This window comes from Marmota flaviventris, chromosome 2 (genome assembly GCF_047511675.1).
Source record: "Marmota flaviventris isolate mMarFla1 chromosome 2, mMarFla1.hap1, whole genome shotgun sequence".
Taxonomy (NCBI): Eukaryota; Metazoa; Chordata; class Mammalia; order Rodentia; family Sciuridae; genus Marmota; species Marmota flaviventris.
Window position 1 is genome coordinate 23303794 of NC_092499.1, and position 18296 is coordinate 23322089.

The 18296-nt window shown below is 33.8% G+C and overlaps 1 protein-coding gene across 3 annotated transcripts in view; it reads left to right on the forward strand.

Moving 5' to 3' along the window:
• The window catches only part of Cep128 (centrosomal protein 128), a 393967-nt gene that overhangs the window by 329429 nt on the left and 46242 nt on the right, over nt 1-18296 (forward strand). Inside the window, exons 22-23 of one of the 3 annotated variants that reach the window (XM_027931718.2) lie at nt 2071-2160; nt 8314-8337. The exons of 1 other annotated variant lie outside the window; for it this stretch is intronic. In XM_027931718.2, the coding sequence (XP_027787519.2) occupies nt 2071-2160; nt 8314-8337 (114 nt within the window). The remainder of the gene's footprint in view (nt 1-2070; nt 2161-8313; nt 8338-18296) is intronic. One more of the 3 variants, XM_071607633.1, reaches the window with a different exon arrangement.

Genomic DNA, 18296 nt, shown 5'->3' on the forward strand with positions numbered 1-18296 from the left:
AACCTGAACCATGCAACAACACAAAATAACCTTGATGGTAATAAAAAAGCATTTATTGTCTGTTTGCCCATAAAACTGCACTGTCAGCATATGGTATTTCCATTAGCTCCATTTTTTTGTTTTTTTTTTTTAGAGCTATTAAAGGGATCTGGAACTGGATTACAGTCCAGACTGCCCATTTATTTAATCATGATGTCAACGTCAGCATTAATGTTTTTGAGTCTGTTTCTCTGACTTTAGATGAATGAAATGAATAATATCCTTCTATTGGGATTTTTGTGATTATTAAAAATAGGAATGTTTAAAATAACCAATAAAATTTTTGACTCTTAATCTTTAAATAAATAGTGTTGATATTATGATGTTTTCATCAATAACCACAATGCATACACTAGTGTTCCTTCTGTCCTTTAAATCCCTGAGTTGGGACTTTTGCATTGCTACTCCTCTCTCTGTGATATTTTTCCCTAGCTCTTTCAATGACTTGCTCATTTCTGTCCTTGAGATTTCAATTCTAATGTTGCTCTTCATGGGGACTTAAACCTTAAACTCAATCTGTTGAGAGTAAACCTCCACCCTTACCCACAGTCATTCCCTGTGTATCTGCTTTATATATTTCTTTGTCAACTCCTTTGAAATGTAAGCTCCATAAAAACAATAAGATCTTTATCTTCCTCGTGAACCCAATGTGTTGCTCAGTGCCTCCTTCAATAAATGTGAATGAACAGATGAATTAAGTGCATAAGTGATTGGAAGGAAGGGAGGGATAGAGAAAGAAAGGAAGCAAAGAAGGAAGTAGGGAAAGACATCAGAAGAAAAGGAATAAGATTGATAAAGGGAATAAAGGACAAAAAGAGAACAACTTAGATGGTCTGCAGAATGGTTATTTTCTGGGCATATGTTTTTATGCACATGCAACTTGAGGTTTGTTTTAAAGTTGGGTGAAATTTGTGTGTTCCTGATCCCTTTTTTGGTCCTGTTTAGTTGTGTTTCATTTCATCCTCTCTTTCCAGAAACCTACAGCATTTTCCACAGTGTGACCTCTCTGAGGAAGGAGAAAAGGAATTCTTATAGGATACCAACACCTTGGAATAGGAGCTAACATACTGCCTATAAAGGGCAGATGCTACACTAGTTCAGTTTTACTTTCCTATGTTCTCTTTCAGCAACTTACCTCTGTATTAGAGCATGAAAACAGCCACAGACAATACTTAAGCAAATGTCCAGGCTGTGTTCCAATAAAGCTTTACTTATGGACACTGAAATTTGGATTTCATACAATTTTCACATCATGAAATACTATTCTTACCTTGATTTTTTTTTTTTCAACCAAATGAAAATATAAATATCGTTTTAGCTCATGGTCCTATAAAAACAGGTGGCTGGCTGGATTTGGCTCACTTTGCTGACTCCTAAACTAGTTTAATGGTAATCTATTTTTAAAACGTTTGCCTTTTAAAAGAGGAACTGGCATGAGAGAGTCCAAGAATAAATTTCTGAGTTCTTCTACAAAGAATAAATTTCTTTTGGTAGAATTTAGAATAATTTGGCAGGTGGAAGGAAAGTATAATTCTAAGTAATCAGACCCTCTTGAACTCCTACACTGACACTGCACCCAGTGTTCCATTGTCTGCAGGTAGAGTTGTGAGGGTCAAGTAGTTTTCATTAATGGCTTTAACTGGCCAGGTACAACTCTTAACAAGCTGCCATCTCATTTAAGCCTTCATTGCCTAGACTGGAATTTAGGATTAGTTCTTCCAGCAAGACAATTTAGGACACTTTGAACTAAATCACTACTCTTTATTTATAATCCTAAAGAATAAGATGTTCTAAATTTCAAATAATGATTTCTCTAAGATTGTGATTTTTAAGTTGGGTAAGGAATTATATGGAGAACCATTTTAAAATTACTACATCATTTTCTCTAAATGCGAAATTTAAAATTTAGTTTGAAATGGTTATAGTTTTATTAGTGTTATTTTTATAGTTATTACTATTTTGAGTGCTTCCAGTTACTTTAGGATGATAAAGCTTTCCAACTCTTTCATAACTCACATCTCTCTTAAACAGCCGAAGCTACTGTTTAAACTTCTACCTTGGGAAGACGGTAGTCAGACCACAGTGAAAAATCAAAGTGAAGCTCAATTTGAAGAAAAAGCAGTTAAGTATTTCATAGGTAGAAATATTTAGGATATTTGGAACTGAATAGTCAAAAACGTATCAACTTTATTTTAGGACTTACAGGATAAGCCAGACTTCAGGTGTGTATCCTCAAAGCACATCTAAACAGGGAGATATGGAGTTGCTTTTCCCCTCAGTATTCTTAGATGGGGGGGAAAAAAGGGTTCCATTGATGATCTGAGGACAGGTAATCTGAAGTTAATTTTCAATCCTTTAACCGCCTTTCCATTCTCACCTGGGCATGTACTAGGAAGTGGAAATGAATGATATAGTTTTAATGTAAGTCAAACTGAATGTAGAAGCAAAAAGCAACCTAACTGGGATCAACCAAGTACACTACATTAAAACTTGCTGCTTAGGACTTGATTATCCTTATCAGTAGCTCTTTTGGTGTAGAACACTGTAGGTAACTGTACATCAAATAACACAGGGAGAATATGGGAGTGAAAAATATTTATTAAATGTCTCTGCCTGTAAGTTAAGATGTGGATTGTTGGAAATGCTCAAAGGTAAGCAATAATTTCCCAAGGTGGCCTGTTTACTTGTACCATTTAATGACTCAATGACCAGTTTTGTAATTCAGCATTCAGGGAACAGGAACTTGGGCCAAAAGAGTATTTGGTGATATTCTTCACCAGGAAGCTCAGGAGGTATGTCCTTTAGAGGAACAAGGAAGATGTTAGCTTGAGGGAATCTGATTAGACCAGCTTTGTTTGGTGACAGGAAGATACACACCCCTTTGTATACCTTAAAATGAAAACATGCTCTATAGTTTGTCACAAGTTCTGCATGACAGAAGCCTGCTCATAAATTACGCCATAATCACCATTGCAATATGATTTGCATTGGAACTCAGAACATATTTCACTGATATATGACTATCCTCACAACTGGAGACATATACTTTATTTTTTACAATGTAAATCCTTGAGAAAAAAAAAAAAACAATTGGTTTCTAGTTGCTGGCGTTCTTCCCCTACTACTCAACTCTGTTTCCACATGTCTTTTGGGGAATAGTCAATCTCAGAAATTACATTGGCTGTCATTTGCATTGCCCCTAACCACCATCAGAGTCTTTATTTTATCTGCAAATAAGTTTTAGTTGTTCTCCAGTCCAGATGTCACTCGCTGAACAAATGCCTTTGTTACCTGCTACAAACACTTTCACTGTGGAATTGGGCAGTCACAGGAGAAAAGTAATTCTGGGTCATTTGCCCTTCATTTTGTTGGGAGTCACATTCTGCAGGCACACACCTACATACCATGTCATGTTGTGCTATAGAAGGAGGAATCTTGAAATTATTCTTCATTTCAAAAGAAAAAAAATTTCTTTGCTTTGTTTACAAAGACTTCAAGCAAAACCCTTTCCTTTCAGGCTGTATTTTCCACTGAAATCTGACAGGACCAACCAACAGAACATATTTCCATACCTTTTTCCTTATCTTGCACTTTCACCCCACAAACCCATGCATGTATCCCACTTCTGAATTTCCCTTAAAAGTAGATACAAAATGGTACTCTCCTTTAGTTAAGAACATTGTCCTGAGCGTTTCCTGAACAGTGTCAAACTGGGAGGGTGGAGGGTGGAGGATGGGAAAGGCAGCGGAGCACAACAGACACTAGTATTGCAATATGTAAATCAATGGATGTGTAACTGATGTGATTCTGCAATCTGTGTATGGGGTGAAGGTGGGAGTTCATAACCCACTTGAATCAAAGTGTGGAATATGATATGTCAAGAAATTTGTAATGTTTTGAACAACCAACAATAAAAAATTAAAAAAAAAAAAAACAGTGTCAAACTGCGGTATGATGGTCAGCAGTGGTCTCATAATAAACCTAACACAAACCAAAATGCCAACCCAAGAACATAGCAGAAAAACTGCCCTCACTTCTCCTTGTGGCAATACCTGAGAGAATATATTGGAATATAGGAGTACCTGAGAGAATGTATTGGAAACGTGGATAAGACACTTTGTTTCTGTTTTTGGTTCTCAAGGATTAGCCACACCCAGAATGAAAAGCAGGTAATAAGGAGTATTATTGGATGCTCTGTATAGGTGAAGACATGACACATCCCTTCAAACTGGCTAAATCAAAATGTTGGGAGTTTAATTGATGACTTTTTAGACTAAATCTTGACGACTTGTTCCCTCCTTCAATATTCTGTTTTATTTTGGACACTGAACTAGATTATTTGAAAAAAAAGCATATAAGCAGCTAGTAAACTGAGTTAGCAAAAATTGACTACAGCTCTTTCTATGGCTAAATTGAACATTGGATGGTTGGAAAATCAGTATAAGCTGTTCTAAAACCTTCCTTCTTAAAGCTTTCCTAAGCCTAGAGTAACTTTTTTGACTTTTAATTGGGAGTGTGTAATTTGTTGTAGAGATCATTGATGCATTTGGCATAATCTCAATCAACTTAGGCTCAATTTTAAAGCTTTTTTGATATTGCTACATTGAGATTGCTATTTTTATCTTTTAAATTTATTTTAAATCACTATATGCAATGCTTATTCTTTTGGTGATGGTCAATAAAAGCCTTATCCTGTCCTTTCTTTTTACTATCTTGGAGTTTGGGAAATTATTTCTCCTTATTTTTAATTATTAAAAAAAATGCAAAATGCTAAATGTAATGGATTGCTATGAGGAAATGCCTAGAAGGAAAAATGTACCTACTGTTTGCATTGCATTCTACATATTTTATGTAGGAAGCCGCAGGTAAAGGTGTGAATACTGACTCAGCAGAGTTGAAGATGACAGGAAGAGCACCGTGTGGTGGTCTTTGGATGGAGCTGAATACATTTTTTCCTCCACAAGACAGGCTTTGTGCTTTCAGGACAGTATGGGAGGAAATCCTCATTGTGGGTTTTGTTCTTAAAAATTTTTTAAGTCCATCACAATCCTTCATTCCCTGAGAAGTTTCCAAACTTGTTGAATACTCTTAGAGCTCCTAACTTGGAAAAGATAGAGATTCTTGTTATATTTTTTATACCACTGTTGTGCTTTTTCATATGCTAATAATATATTGAAAGCATTCCTGGGAATTGCTGCATTATTGTGATAAAGTTAAGTCACTAGACCTATTCAACTCTACTTACCAGAGACAGAAGAATTCTGATTGTTCAGACTTATAAGCTTCTAATTCATCTCTTAGATGTGATGGCTGAATCAGTATGCCTAATTGATTGGTTTAGCTAAATCAGTTAAACTTTTAATGACCATGTATTCAGTTATCAATGATCCCTTTCATGCTCATTTCTTAACTTTACCTACTCATATTAGCTCATCTCCAGTGATGCCAATGAATTGCCGTGGTTCATGCCTAAGTTCTAAAGCACATCCTGTTGTGACCAAGTAGCAAATGAACATTTATAGTTCAAGACATGTTACTAACCTAATCATAAAAATTTAAAAATACTTTTTAATAGTACAAATGCTATTATCTTTTCCCAAAATATAATTCTCCCTACTTGACCTGTCAAGCCCAGAATAAATTAAAATATGATGCCTAGCAGCATTATTTTCATGAGAACGTATAATATTCACCTATTGATAAGAATAGCTATTAGCACTCTACATTTAGCTCAGTGATTATGCAGTACCTACTTGTACAATCGTTTAGAGTCAAAATCATTCATTGTCTTTGTAGATCTCTCTCAAACTTTAGCTTTCTTAAAATTAAAGAACAGTGTAGATGCATAATAACTAATCTTATTTGCCAAAAAGATGTCAGCTAAACTATTTACTTTTTTTTAAACGATTTCTTAAAATTTTAAATCACACTATAAGTTTAAAAAGATTAGGCATAGTTTCTTTTTACTTTAGCCTATAGTTAAGACTTTAAAACTCTACAATTTAGACAAAAGCTCACTAATTGTCAGCAATGGCTGATAGCTTATTAGCTGTTGCTGATTAACAAATTGAATTATTGAAATTTAGGTTAATTAACTGAATTTTCTGTGTTCCCAATTTCCTCATTTTGTTTAACATTTTAATTTTTTTATTGACCACTATCTCAGGACCACTTTGGAAGAAAACAGATAATAAATAAACAGGCAAAAGTATATTGCATCCAAAATGTACTGTTTATTGACTTTTATATTTTAATAAAATGGTGTTGTTTTGACCATTTGGATCCAGGGTCTTTATAAGTACATATTTCTTTTAAAGTCATATAACAAATACTTAAGTGAAATGAAAACAGTTGATATAAATTATAATGATACCTGTTTATCTTTGGCAAATACTAAGATGAGAATTATACTGTTTAATTCAGTTCTCTTTTGACATGATGTGAAGTCACCTATTTCATATGAGATCTATGTGTGCTTTTAAAATGTGCTAATCCTAAATAGCATCAACCCACAAACCCATAGTATGGAGAAAACTTAAGACCCAAAAAGGGCCAGTAAATATTTTGACTCCAAGATGGTTCATATTCTGCCCAAAGGCTGTTTCCATCTCTATAAAAATATCTAATGAGGTTCTATTCATTCTGCAAAGGTTGATAAAGCATTGCAGAATGGTTTTGTCCCAGATGTGCTGTGAATAAGAAGCCTGAAAGCTGATCAAAGTCCACTAGAGGCATCATATTTATTATAAAGCAGTCGATGTGAATGGTACACAAGTTACTAGTGAAGTAGTAGTTATTTTATGAAAGTTATGAGGCAAGGATGGAATCTTCCCAAGTATGCCAACAAAATGCAATTGAACAGATACTATTGCATAAAAGAAGTCTGCTTTGGGCTGATTTTGCATAATGTAAGCATTTAACATATGCTCATACAGCCAGTTGTTTACCAGATAGAAATGTTCCATTCAGTTTTGCAGTTGGTTGCAGAAGGCCTGAGGCGGGAGCCCTCCATACTTGGTGAGGCTGAGAGAAGGCAGGTGTAGGACTAGTTCATTGTGCTCCTGAGCCTTGAGTCCATGTGGGTCTCTGCAAGTTCTCAAGAGGCCTGAGCTGTTATTCTCTGTACCATATTCTCCCTTTTACTTCTTAGGATTAATGATAAATTAATTTGATTCAACAACAAATCCACATTCCACAGATTTCTTCAAATTGCTCATCACTTATGTCAGACAAAAAAGAAAGACAAATGGGCTAAGCATGGCAGCAGTCGTTTGTAATCCCTGTGGCACTGGAGACTGAGGCAGGAGGATCCTGAGTTCAGAGGCAGCCTCATCAACTTAGTGAGGCCTTAAGCAACTCATCAGACCTGACTCTAAATAAAAACTTTAAAAGGGCTGGATGTGGCTCCAAGGTTAAGTGCTCCTGGGTTCAACCTCCAGTCCCCCCAAAAAGAAAAAGAAAGACCTATGGCCTTGATCCTCCTAGAAAAGATGACTTCCATGTTCTTGAATTTTCAAACTGCTTTTTCTCAAATTCAGAATTTTTTAAATTTGATAAACATTTCCTGTTTATCATTTGCAGCTCTGGAAAGACTTGATAATACAACAATTTTAGCTTTCTTAGTGTGGTCAGTGGCCCCTTTAAAAACCAGTATTTTCATAAACCTTCTAAGATGCTGTAGATAATAAAAGATTCAGGATTGGCCAAATGTGAATATCTTCCTCATTTATTTTTCTCCTTTGTTTTCAATGATGATTTACTTATTAAATTTAATTGATGAAGTTATTCTTTTAGTTTTTCCTTTCTGTGAAATTATTTTTCCCTACCTAATGGGAGTCGGTATATATGCAACTTCCTTTTTCTATATTCCTGCTATTACATAGTTGTGATTCATATATTCAAATATACTAATATATACCTATCTTTGTGTAGGTAATCTTAACAATGCAAAAGTGTTAAGAGCTATTCCTTTCAGTAACTGCAGATAGATTTATGATATTAACTATTTAAGATTATGATATTTACTATTAAATTAAATTATATTTACTATTAAATTAAACCCTGTAGCCCTCACATGAGATGAAATGAGAAAAGGCATGGTGATTCTTCCGTGACTGTTTTATCTATTCCTTCTAAGTTGGAGAGTTCTTTTTTTACATTTTTAAAATAAATTATTGCTAATGGAGGGTAAATAGAAAACCTTCAAACTAAGTCAACTTGTAATGATTTTTAATAGCTTTGGGTTTATAATTATATGTTATGCTTTATTTGCAGGAGCGTGTTAATACATTAGAAACGGTAAGTTGGGGCATTTTCTTTCTTCTTGTATCAGAATTACTGCTGTCCCCCAATGTGGATTTCAAAGAAAACCAAAGGAAGCAGTTCCTGAAAACATTTCTAAAACTACATCTAAGATTCAAAGGGAAAATGAGCTAAACTGTATCTAAAAGGTATGTAAAAATAGATGTTTTTAAATAGAAACAAAAATGTGGGCACATTTAAGTGCTCACTGCTCACTCAGGACTGATATGCCAAGAAGTACTAATTTATGGAAAATGTAATAGGTTTAAATGTAATCAATATCTTGTGTGTTTGCTTTTGTATTTCACAATCACTAGAAAGATTGGTTGATGAGAAACAGATCAGGATGCTATTTATACTTTGAAGTTCAGGTTTTAAATTTTTTTTCATTATTTTCACCTGATCAGCCTTTTTCTGAATAATCTTGTATATAAGAATCTAGTATTGTAAATTATTTTTTTAGTGCATAGGTGTAAAGACTGCATGCTTGCACTATTTATTGGAAAATTATTATTGTCACCATCATCGTTATTATTGTTTTGGTAATGGGGATTGAATTCAGGGGCACTAGAACACTGAGCCACATCCCCAGCCCTATTTTGTACTTTATTTAGAGACAAGGTCTCACTGAGTTGTTTGGCGCCTCACTGTTGCTGAGGCTGTCTTTGAACTCTCAATCCTCCTGTCTCAGCCTCCCAAGCCACTGGGATTATAGGCATGCACCTGTGCCTGGCTTAGAAAATTATTTTTAACTTAAACAATTATCAGTGAAGTAATAAGGTATGGAATTTCTATTCAATATACCATAGTTGTTATAATAGGTGAAATGTGGTATTAAGTGAAAACTAATTCAAAATACAGAATCATATGTACTTTAATAATAACAACCTACAGGCATATTTTAAAATAAGAACTAAAGAGAGTAAACTAAGTTTGTAATAGTGATTTGTTAGAAAGAATTATAGGTTGTGATATGATTGCTTTCTGGTTTTCATGTTTTATAATATATGACAATTTTACTTTCTGTAAACATTTTTACAATAATAACCATGTGAATTAGAAGAACAGTAAAAATAAATGATGGATCTACCTTGTGAAATATTATATAGCTGTGAAAAGTAATGTTTTCCAAAATGTAAAGATAACCATGCTGTTATGTGGGAGAAAGCCAGGAGGACATGTAAAAAAGCGTGATGCAAGTACTGAATATGCATATTTGTGCATTAAAACTCTTTTAAGAAAGTACATAAAATATTGATTGTCTTGGGAATAGTAGTAGAGGATTTTTACATATTTTTAATGAGTAAAAAATGTTTAAAGTAAAAAATTATTTATACAATAAGGCTAATAAATATTTATTTTGTAAATCTGAGGAATGAAAAGATGCTAATAGGGAACATTTTAGTAAAAAGTGTAAGCAAGTGAGTGTGATTGTTACTTTCTAGACTAGTAAGTAAATAACTTCTCCCTTAGATTTATCTGGGCCATTTGGAAAGTACACTCACCTTCTCAGTTTAAGTACGATGACTTTGTAGGTGAATAAAATGGCTGGTGTTTCTTCACATATATTTTACTTACTCTTAGGATGGCTTGCCAACAGAATTTAGCTTGTGACTTAAATGTTCTTTTGGAAAACCATGAAAAAAAATAAAAAATTTTGAGTTTGAGGACCTGAATTCAGGGTACAAAAAATCCTTTTGTACACATTCAGCAAATTATATTTTTCTTGATTCCTACATCTGTAAAAATGGCTTAAAATTATTTTATCATGTGAGAATTAAAATAGAAAATATATGTGAAAATATTTAGGACCAAAGAAATGTTAGGTTACTATTATTATGTCATTGGTCACTGCTTGTTATTTAATCATTTAAATTACACCAGTGTGATATCTGAAACTAAAAATTATATCAACAACAAAAAGCATATAATTTTTATTTATATTTGTCAGGCTTTTTTACTTATCTAATCTCTTCACTAACAAAATATTATGCATAGAATCTTAAATGCCTTATTCTAAGAGTTCCCCTAGGAGCAAAGGTAAAAATTAAAAGTCATCATGAGAAAAATAAAATTGATTAAATGAACTAGGTTTTTTACAGTAGTCGTTTTCTCAAGATAGTTTTAATTTGAAATAATTATCCTAAGTAAAACCATAAAATTGGAATGCTCAGTAATAATGTTAATGCTCAAATATTATGAAGTCCTTTGGCTTCATATGGCATTATGAGAAGCAGAATTTAATTCACTTGGTAGGCAATTCAAATGGTAAAGATATTTTATAGTTTATAAAATCAACTATGCTGAAAGTGATCTCAAGACCATTTATTGTTCTCTTACAACTCAGTGCATAAACCACAGTGAAGCATTGGCAGTCCACATTTGGTTTGTATTAAGGCCACATACCGTGTTTCATCTAGAGTCTACATGATGGTGATACAAGTCAGTCAAAGCTTGAAATTTCTTCATTCCCCTAGGAGTGTTTACAATAGATTGATTGTAAAGGTTCTGATAGTTATAATAACTGCAAATAGGATGTTCTTTTCATCATAATGAGAAACTCATTCTGACTTGCCACCAGTTATCTCTTTGCATAGATCACAATTGTGTCCATTTTTCTCCTTCAGTAGCAGCTAAGCTATTTGGATTAGAAATTACTTTTTATTTGCAAATAAATCCTCAAGCTCTGTCAAAAAAAAACCTGAGATAAGTGGACATTCAATAAACATTTGTAGAATGAAGAAATATTGAACTCAGCATATTTAACAACATGGGTGTAAATAGCATCAGTCCCATCAGAGTGGGGAAAAAAATTCCCCAGAAGTACATCAATTTATTCTTTATCGTCTGTCTTTTTGGTTAGTTCTATACACTATTTGGAGTTTCACAGGAACTCTAATCACTTTTACAAGAGTCTAATATGAACTTTTCTAGGAAGGAACTACCTGCAGCCAATATATAGCAGGTAGATCCACCAAGTAAAGCTAATTACCTGGAGGAAAATCCTGATTGAGAGTCTCAACTCATGGACAGCGGATGGGACTGGGCAGTGGATATTTACTGGGCAGTATATAAAATAATGTGTTGACACTAGGAGGAGAAAAAATAGACTTGTGATCTGTGCCTTCGTGGAATTTTCACTCAGAAACACGAGAGAAGTCACTTACTTAAAAATAAGTTCGTCATATGAGGTAGAAATGCTCTATATAAAGCTAATGAATGAAACAGATAATACATGTTGTTGGAGCTATTGTAAAAATAAAATAGAAAGGAAATTGAGGCATTGTGATCCAAGTTCATAATGAAATTCATAGATTCTTTAGTGTGGGGATATGATGAGTTTAGGTTTATCCCTGAAATACAAAGAAACAGATTGGTGTCAGGTAGAAAGAACCAGAGAGGGAATGTGTGCAAAGTTGGGAATGTATGCAAAGTTTAAAGGCAGTATGAACCAAAGGGCTTGTTAGAATAATATTTTTAAAACAGGTGAAATAATTATTCTTGTATAATTATAAAATGAACTGATAAATATATATATTTAAGTTACTGAGAAATATAATGAGCAGACTTTTACAACTGACTTTAAGGGACATTCAAAAGACTACACTTATATAGACACTGAAGTGCTGAACTGAATGTAAATAGAGGTAAGGTTTTTTTTCTTTGATGGTGGAAAAAGGGAAATCAATTGAAAATCACCAGACAAGATTTATTGTCTATGAACAAAAATCATTTGCATTTCCATCAGTTATCTACATGTCAGAGTTATAAATAACTGAAAGCCAGGTACAGAGATCTCATAGAATCAGAAAACCCAGAAGGATGTACTACCCAAAAATGAATTTTCTATTGAAGATATCTGGTAAGTTTCCGTGTTATTTCAAAGCCTTTCCAATTTCCCCCTCTATGGATTCATAGGACAGTTTGTGAGAGCAATAAGTTGTATTCTGGAGTTTTGAAATACAAACCAAGGAGTTTAGACTTCATTTTATGGAAAGGAAATAGATTCCTCTGGAGGACTGGTTTCTTTTGGTCAGAACTGGCTCCTGAAACACTGCTGGGAAGGATTCTGGCTACCTTTTGGAAAGAGAGCTGTGGTCACTTTACATTCTCTGTCATCTGCATTGCAACATTAGGGGTGAAATGTGGTAGCACAGCCACTGAGCCAGTAGAGAGCCATTGATGGTTTTAGTTTGGGGGCTGTGGTATGACAAATGTGCTGTAAAGAGACATAAATGTAATAACAGTATACAGGACAAAGCGGAGGGGTGCAAGACTCCAAGTGCGCATCAGGAAAGAGCGGCTTGGAGGAAATCCTACTTTAGACATGTGCTTGGAAAATTAGGGATAGAGGCACTCTGGTGCCAGAAAGAAAGGGCCCAGGAGATGTCATTATTTAGTGGAAGGAACTTGTAAATGGGAGGTCCAGAGAGATATGGAAACACAGACACTCTAGTATGAAGTGAAAGTGGATGCAAGCAATTGAAGTTGAAGTTATAAACACAGTTTTTCTTATCTCCTCTCAAATCTCCCATTAAGTTGGGAATTTATTTTCTATTTTTTTTGTGTGTTAAGTTAGGCATGATAGTAACCCCCAAATAGAGAAACTCAAAAATAATAGGGGGTAAGTAAGATATAAATGATTTCTCTCATGATCAACCCAAACATAAATGATCCATGGCAAGTATCACATACAATGTCACTATCATGTCAGAGAACCAGGCTGTTTTTGTTCTCAATATTTGTTTCCTCCTCATGAGTCAATGCCTGCCACCTCTGGCGTTTATATTTGCAATATTAACTAAAGAAAAGAAAGAAACAGAGCACATGCAATTTCCCCTTAGTGGAAGCCAGATGTTACATATGGATTTCTGTTCTTATCCCTGGGCCATGATTTTGTGACATACTCATATCCAGCTCTAAGATTCAAAAAGATAACCAAATGAGGCGCTGGGATTGTGGCTCAGCGGTAGAGCGCTCGCCTTGCATGTGCAGGACCCTAGGTTTGATCCTCAGCACTACCTAGGGATAGTTGGGTGAAATAAATTTATAGTGTCCAACTACCAAAAAAATAATAATAATAACCAAATGAAACCTCAGCATTTGGAAGTTTCAAAGTGTACATCTAAACAACCCGCAAGTCAAGAAATTAATAAATTATACTGGAAATTATAAAATATGTAGAACAAAATGATAAAAATGTATGTGTGTGTATCTCAATACTTATATTAGAAGAGAGGGGATAAAAATGTAAGAGGATAATAAACCTAAAGAAAGGAAAAAATAGAGAAAAGACTAGAAATTAATGTAATAGGTAACAAACTTGCCAGAGAGCCAACAAAGCAAACCTGATTGATCGACAAACTTGATTCAGTCAGCCAACTGTCAAAAAAAGATCATTATCCATTAGAAATGAAAAAGAAGATATAACTCATACTAGAGAGTTTAACCACATAGGAGAGTATTGTGAGTAATTTTCCAAATTGGAAAATTAGGAGAAATTCTTACAAAGCCATCAGTTTTCCAGGACTAAGAAGCACATGAATTGTGCCATGAGTAAATTTTTAAAAAATAATGTTTAATCAACAATTTTTAATCATTCAGAATTTTCTTCAAAAAGAGCCACCAACCCTAAATAATTTTATGAATTAGTTTTACCAAGTTTTTGAGGAGCAGGTAATTTCAGAGCTAAAAAAATTGTTCAGAGACTAAAAAAAAAGAAGCTTGCCCAACTCACATTATGAGTTGGCATGAACTTCATTGCAAAACATAGACATGGAAGGTATAAATAAAGGAAATTATTCTCAGTCATTAACATGTATGCAAGAATATTATACACAAAATATTAGAAAGACAGACTGTATTAGCAAATTGTTTTTTATTTAGCATTATTACGTGTGTGTGTGTGTGTGTGTGTGTGTGTGTGTGTGTGTATATATATATATATATATATATATATATATAAAATTCATCATGAACAAATTGAGTTTATTCCCAGAATTCATGTTGGTTTAATATTAGAAAATTAGTGAATGTAATTCAACATACTGACAGATTAAGGAGATGTAAAATTTGATAATGTCATCTCAACAGGTGAATAGTGTTATTTATCTTTATCATCAACAATGTTTCAGCAAACTAAATATAAAAGGAAACTTCAAAAATCTGATAAAGGAAACAAACTATGGCAAAACTATAACCTTAGCATTGAAATTTTGAAAGATCCCCTTTAAGACCAAGAACAAACAAAGGTTACACCATTGCACAACCTATTACACGTTGTGCAGGTGATCCTAGCTGGGGCAGCAAAATTATCATTATTTTAAAATGCTATTTTTATTTATGCTAAAAGCCCAATAAATGGATAGTTAAGTTATGAAAATACAGACTTTAGCAAGTTTCTTTGATAGAAACCGATATGTGAAAAGCAATTTTACTTCTAACTCCAACAATGATCACTGAGAAAATGTAATCAAAGGTATACTAATACAAATGTAACAAAAAATACAAAGTACATAGGGAAATAATCTACCCCCCACCATACAAATCCTTCATAGAGAAAATGCTCTGGAATGCTAGAATAGCCAAGAAATTTCTGAAGAACAAGGTAGGGGGAGTTGTGGAGTTTTTAGGTTGCTTTTTTTTTTCTCTTCTTTTCTTTTTTGTAATATATATCAAAACTTATCAAATGAAATTCTTTGGAAATATAATAGTGTAGAACCAGCACAAGTCTATTTAGAGGTCAATGTATCTAAATAGAGAATTCAGAAACAGAAATACATCTGTATGGAAACTAAACATCTGACATAACTGATGTCACACATCAGGGAACTAAGGATACACTTTTCGGTAGACGGTGTAATAAATCAACTTGAATCCCTGACTCACATGAGATGCAAAATTGCATGGACAGCTAAATAGGAATGGCAATACTATAAAATGTTTAGAACAAAAAATAGTTGAAAATTTTCATAATAGTGTAACTTAGGAGGATTTAGAGGAACAAAAAACAAAGTCAAAAAGATTGAAAATATATATCATATACATGAAATGACTGATGTAACTACATTAAAATTAAGAACTTATGTAAATTAAGCCAAATGCAGCATAAAAAAGAGGGAGAGAAAAGCCACACTTAGAATTCATTTGTAGCAGAGATATTAGACTTCCAATATGTATCCAAATCCTGTTTTGTAGAAAGCAATCAGAAAAAGCTAAATAACCTCAATTTTAAAAGAAAACAAAAAGGTAAAGCACATAAACATTTCAGCTGCAGAAGAAATGTGAGAAGATATTCATCTTTGTTAGGCATCAGGGAAATGCTGATTAAAACCACAAAGAAGTGTCCTTTTCAGTATGCTTTATGTATTCCTATATATGTAATATATTCCACCAGAAACCAAATTAAAGGAAATTCAAACATGTCAACAGAATTTTTTAAACAATATTACTACAAAATAGGGCTGTCCCCAGCCATAATGTTCAAAGACAGCAAATAAAGTAAGCATGATCTTTGAATGGGGGTAGCATGCCCTGAAAGTATGTGGAGATCTTCCCAGGACTATTGAGGCACAAGTCATTTAAAGAGAAGTATTTTTTTCCATATTTTTAATTGGTGCATTATAGTTATTCATAGTTGTAAGATGAGTTGCTGCGTATTTGTTACATGTTCGCAATGTAAAAATATAATTTGGCCAATATCATTTCCCAGTATTTCTCTTTTCCCTGCCTGCTCCTCCCTCCCCTGGTCCCTTTCTATGAGATATATTTCCTTGACTGAAAATTGGTTTTTATGTCCTCAGCTTTTATGTGCACTCTCCTCTACAATGGCTCTGCTTGAAGAGGCCATCTGACCTATCATTGGCCCCTTCTCGCTTTTTTTTTTTTTAAAGAAGGGCTGCTTCTCACTGACCCAGAGCTCTCAGAAGGCAAATTCTCCCAGGCATTTCGGGTGCTAAACAGAGGGTAATTTAAGATTTTGGTGTCTGTTATCCTCCTTTAATCAAGACACTGAGGTAAGACTTTTCTTAGTCACACAGATATCTTTGTTAAAATCTTGTTTTTTAACAAGATTTGTGTTTGATGTATGAAGTATTGGGATGGAGTGTGCTGAGTTATAAATGAATTGATACTATAGAATAAGTGACTCAAGTTTTATTTAACAATCTCACCTTGTCCTCCACCCTCCTGTAACCAAAGAACGAATGCCTCCAGAAATCAGCCAAGAGAGTTTGACTAAAAAATAATTGAAGACAGCAGTGTTATTTCATCTGGGGGACATCTAGCTTGTCACCCTGCTTTATCTATTTATCTGTCTTAAAAATTCAGAAATGTAACAGTTGTCACAAGGACACATATTTCTTTGAAATAAAAATAAAAACAGACTTTCTTCTGCCAGAAAATAATGGTTGATGGGTTTGACAATGAGAACTGGCTTTGCCAATCTCTGGTTTAAGGTTCTGGTGGAAACCAAATACTACTTAGATTAAAAAAAAAATGCTTCAAAATATTGTATTTATTGAATTGTATTAAAGTTAACAAGATTTTTGTTTTTCTCAATATTTTCTGCATGTGTTGAGTTAAACAAATTGCCTTAATGAAAGAAGAGTTATGGTCATTTCATAAGTCCTGGTAGGTAAATCCTTTTTGGTATTACTTCCAAGAACAGAAAGCAAATATTTTTTCATAACTACACTATAGCCCTTTAGTCAGTAAAGTGGTTTTTAAATCTTTGTTTTCAATAAAGTCAAAAGAGGATTTAACCAAGTTGATAGATCGTTAAGATTGATTTTTGATGACAGATCACTATGTAATGTCAGCCATAAAAGTAGGAAGACGTTCAAGATATTGAGTAATATTATTACAAGAAACTGCTTTCATTTTCATGTACTTTTTCATGTGAACAATGTTTCTTAGTGATTAAATCTATGGGAACAGAAAATAAGTATGGAAATGAAAAAGAGAAAAGAACATGATAGATTATCTCTTTTACCATCAATGGAAATCATACATGAAATTGTGTAGTTACAACGAGTTAGCACTTAATCAGCTTCTTATATATGTAAAGCAATCTAATCTTTTATTTTCAAAGTTTACTCATGGAACTAACATAATTTATAGGATAATTTCTAACCTAAGGCTATATGCAGAAAATATACACATCACCTATATTGTTTAGAAATATTGCAATCCACTGGAAATATGTTTTCTTTTTCAACTGTAGTCAGCATATCTCTAAATGAGACATTTGACTAACATTAGTAGTAATAGATTTGTCTATACACACTCATAGATCTTCACTCTTGTATCCAGGATTACATGAGTTTGCTTTTGTTTGTGAAAATTGCAAAGCAACACTCTGCACACTTATTGTCATCCATATTTTTTTAGATAATTGCTGTTGGGGTTTTGTCTTAATTTTCTTGCACTGTGGATCTGGCACTAATTGTGCTTCATCCATTGCGTGTGCAAACAGCTCTGCACTGAAGTTGTTGAGGAAGAGCCATCGTTCTTTGCTAACTCACTGAATTGTATTCTTGGACACTTAGAAATGTATGGACCCAAATGAGTTAATGTTCTTACCAAAGTGCCCCTGTTTTGCCCAGGAAACACTGACTCGAGTATGTAAATCTGGCCAAATAACTGTTAATTATTTGCAATGCTTCTCCTAAGTATTTGTAAGAATCTTGAAGCTAAGTAAAACTTGCCTTTATCTCCTTACAAAGCCTGAACTTGCTGTTTCAAAACCAAAGATCAGGCTAGATTCATTTTTGGTTTTGCCAAGGCTATGAGCTTCTCATTGAAGTTGCCTGAAAGGTTCAATCCAATTGGCTTTGCACCAAATAAAACTCAGTGTGCTCTGTACAGTTTTGACCCAGAATCAGGTGAATCTCAGCAGTTTTGGCCGAGCCACATTGTAAAATTTTGGATTTGTTCGGACTTGACACTTCCTGGGA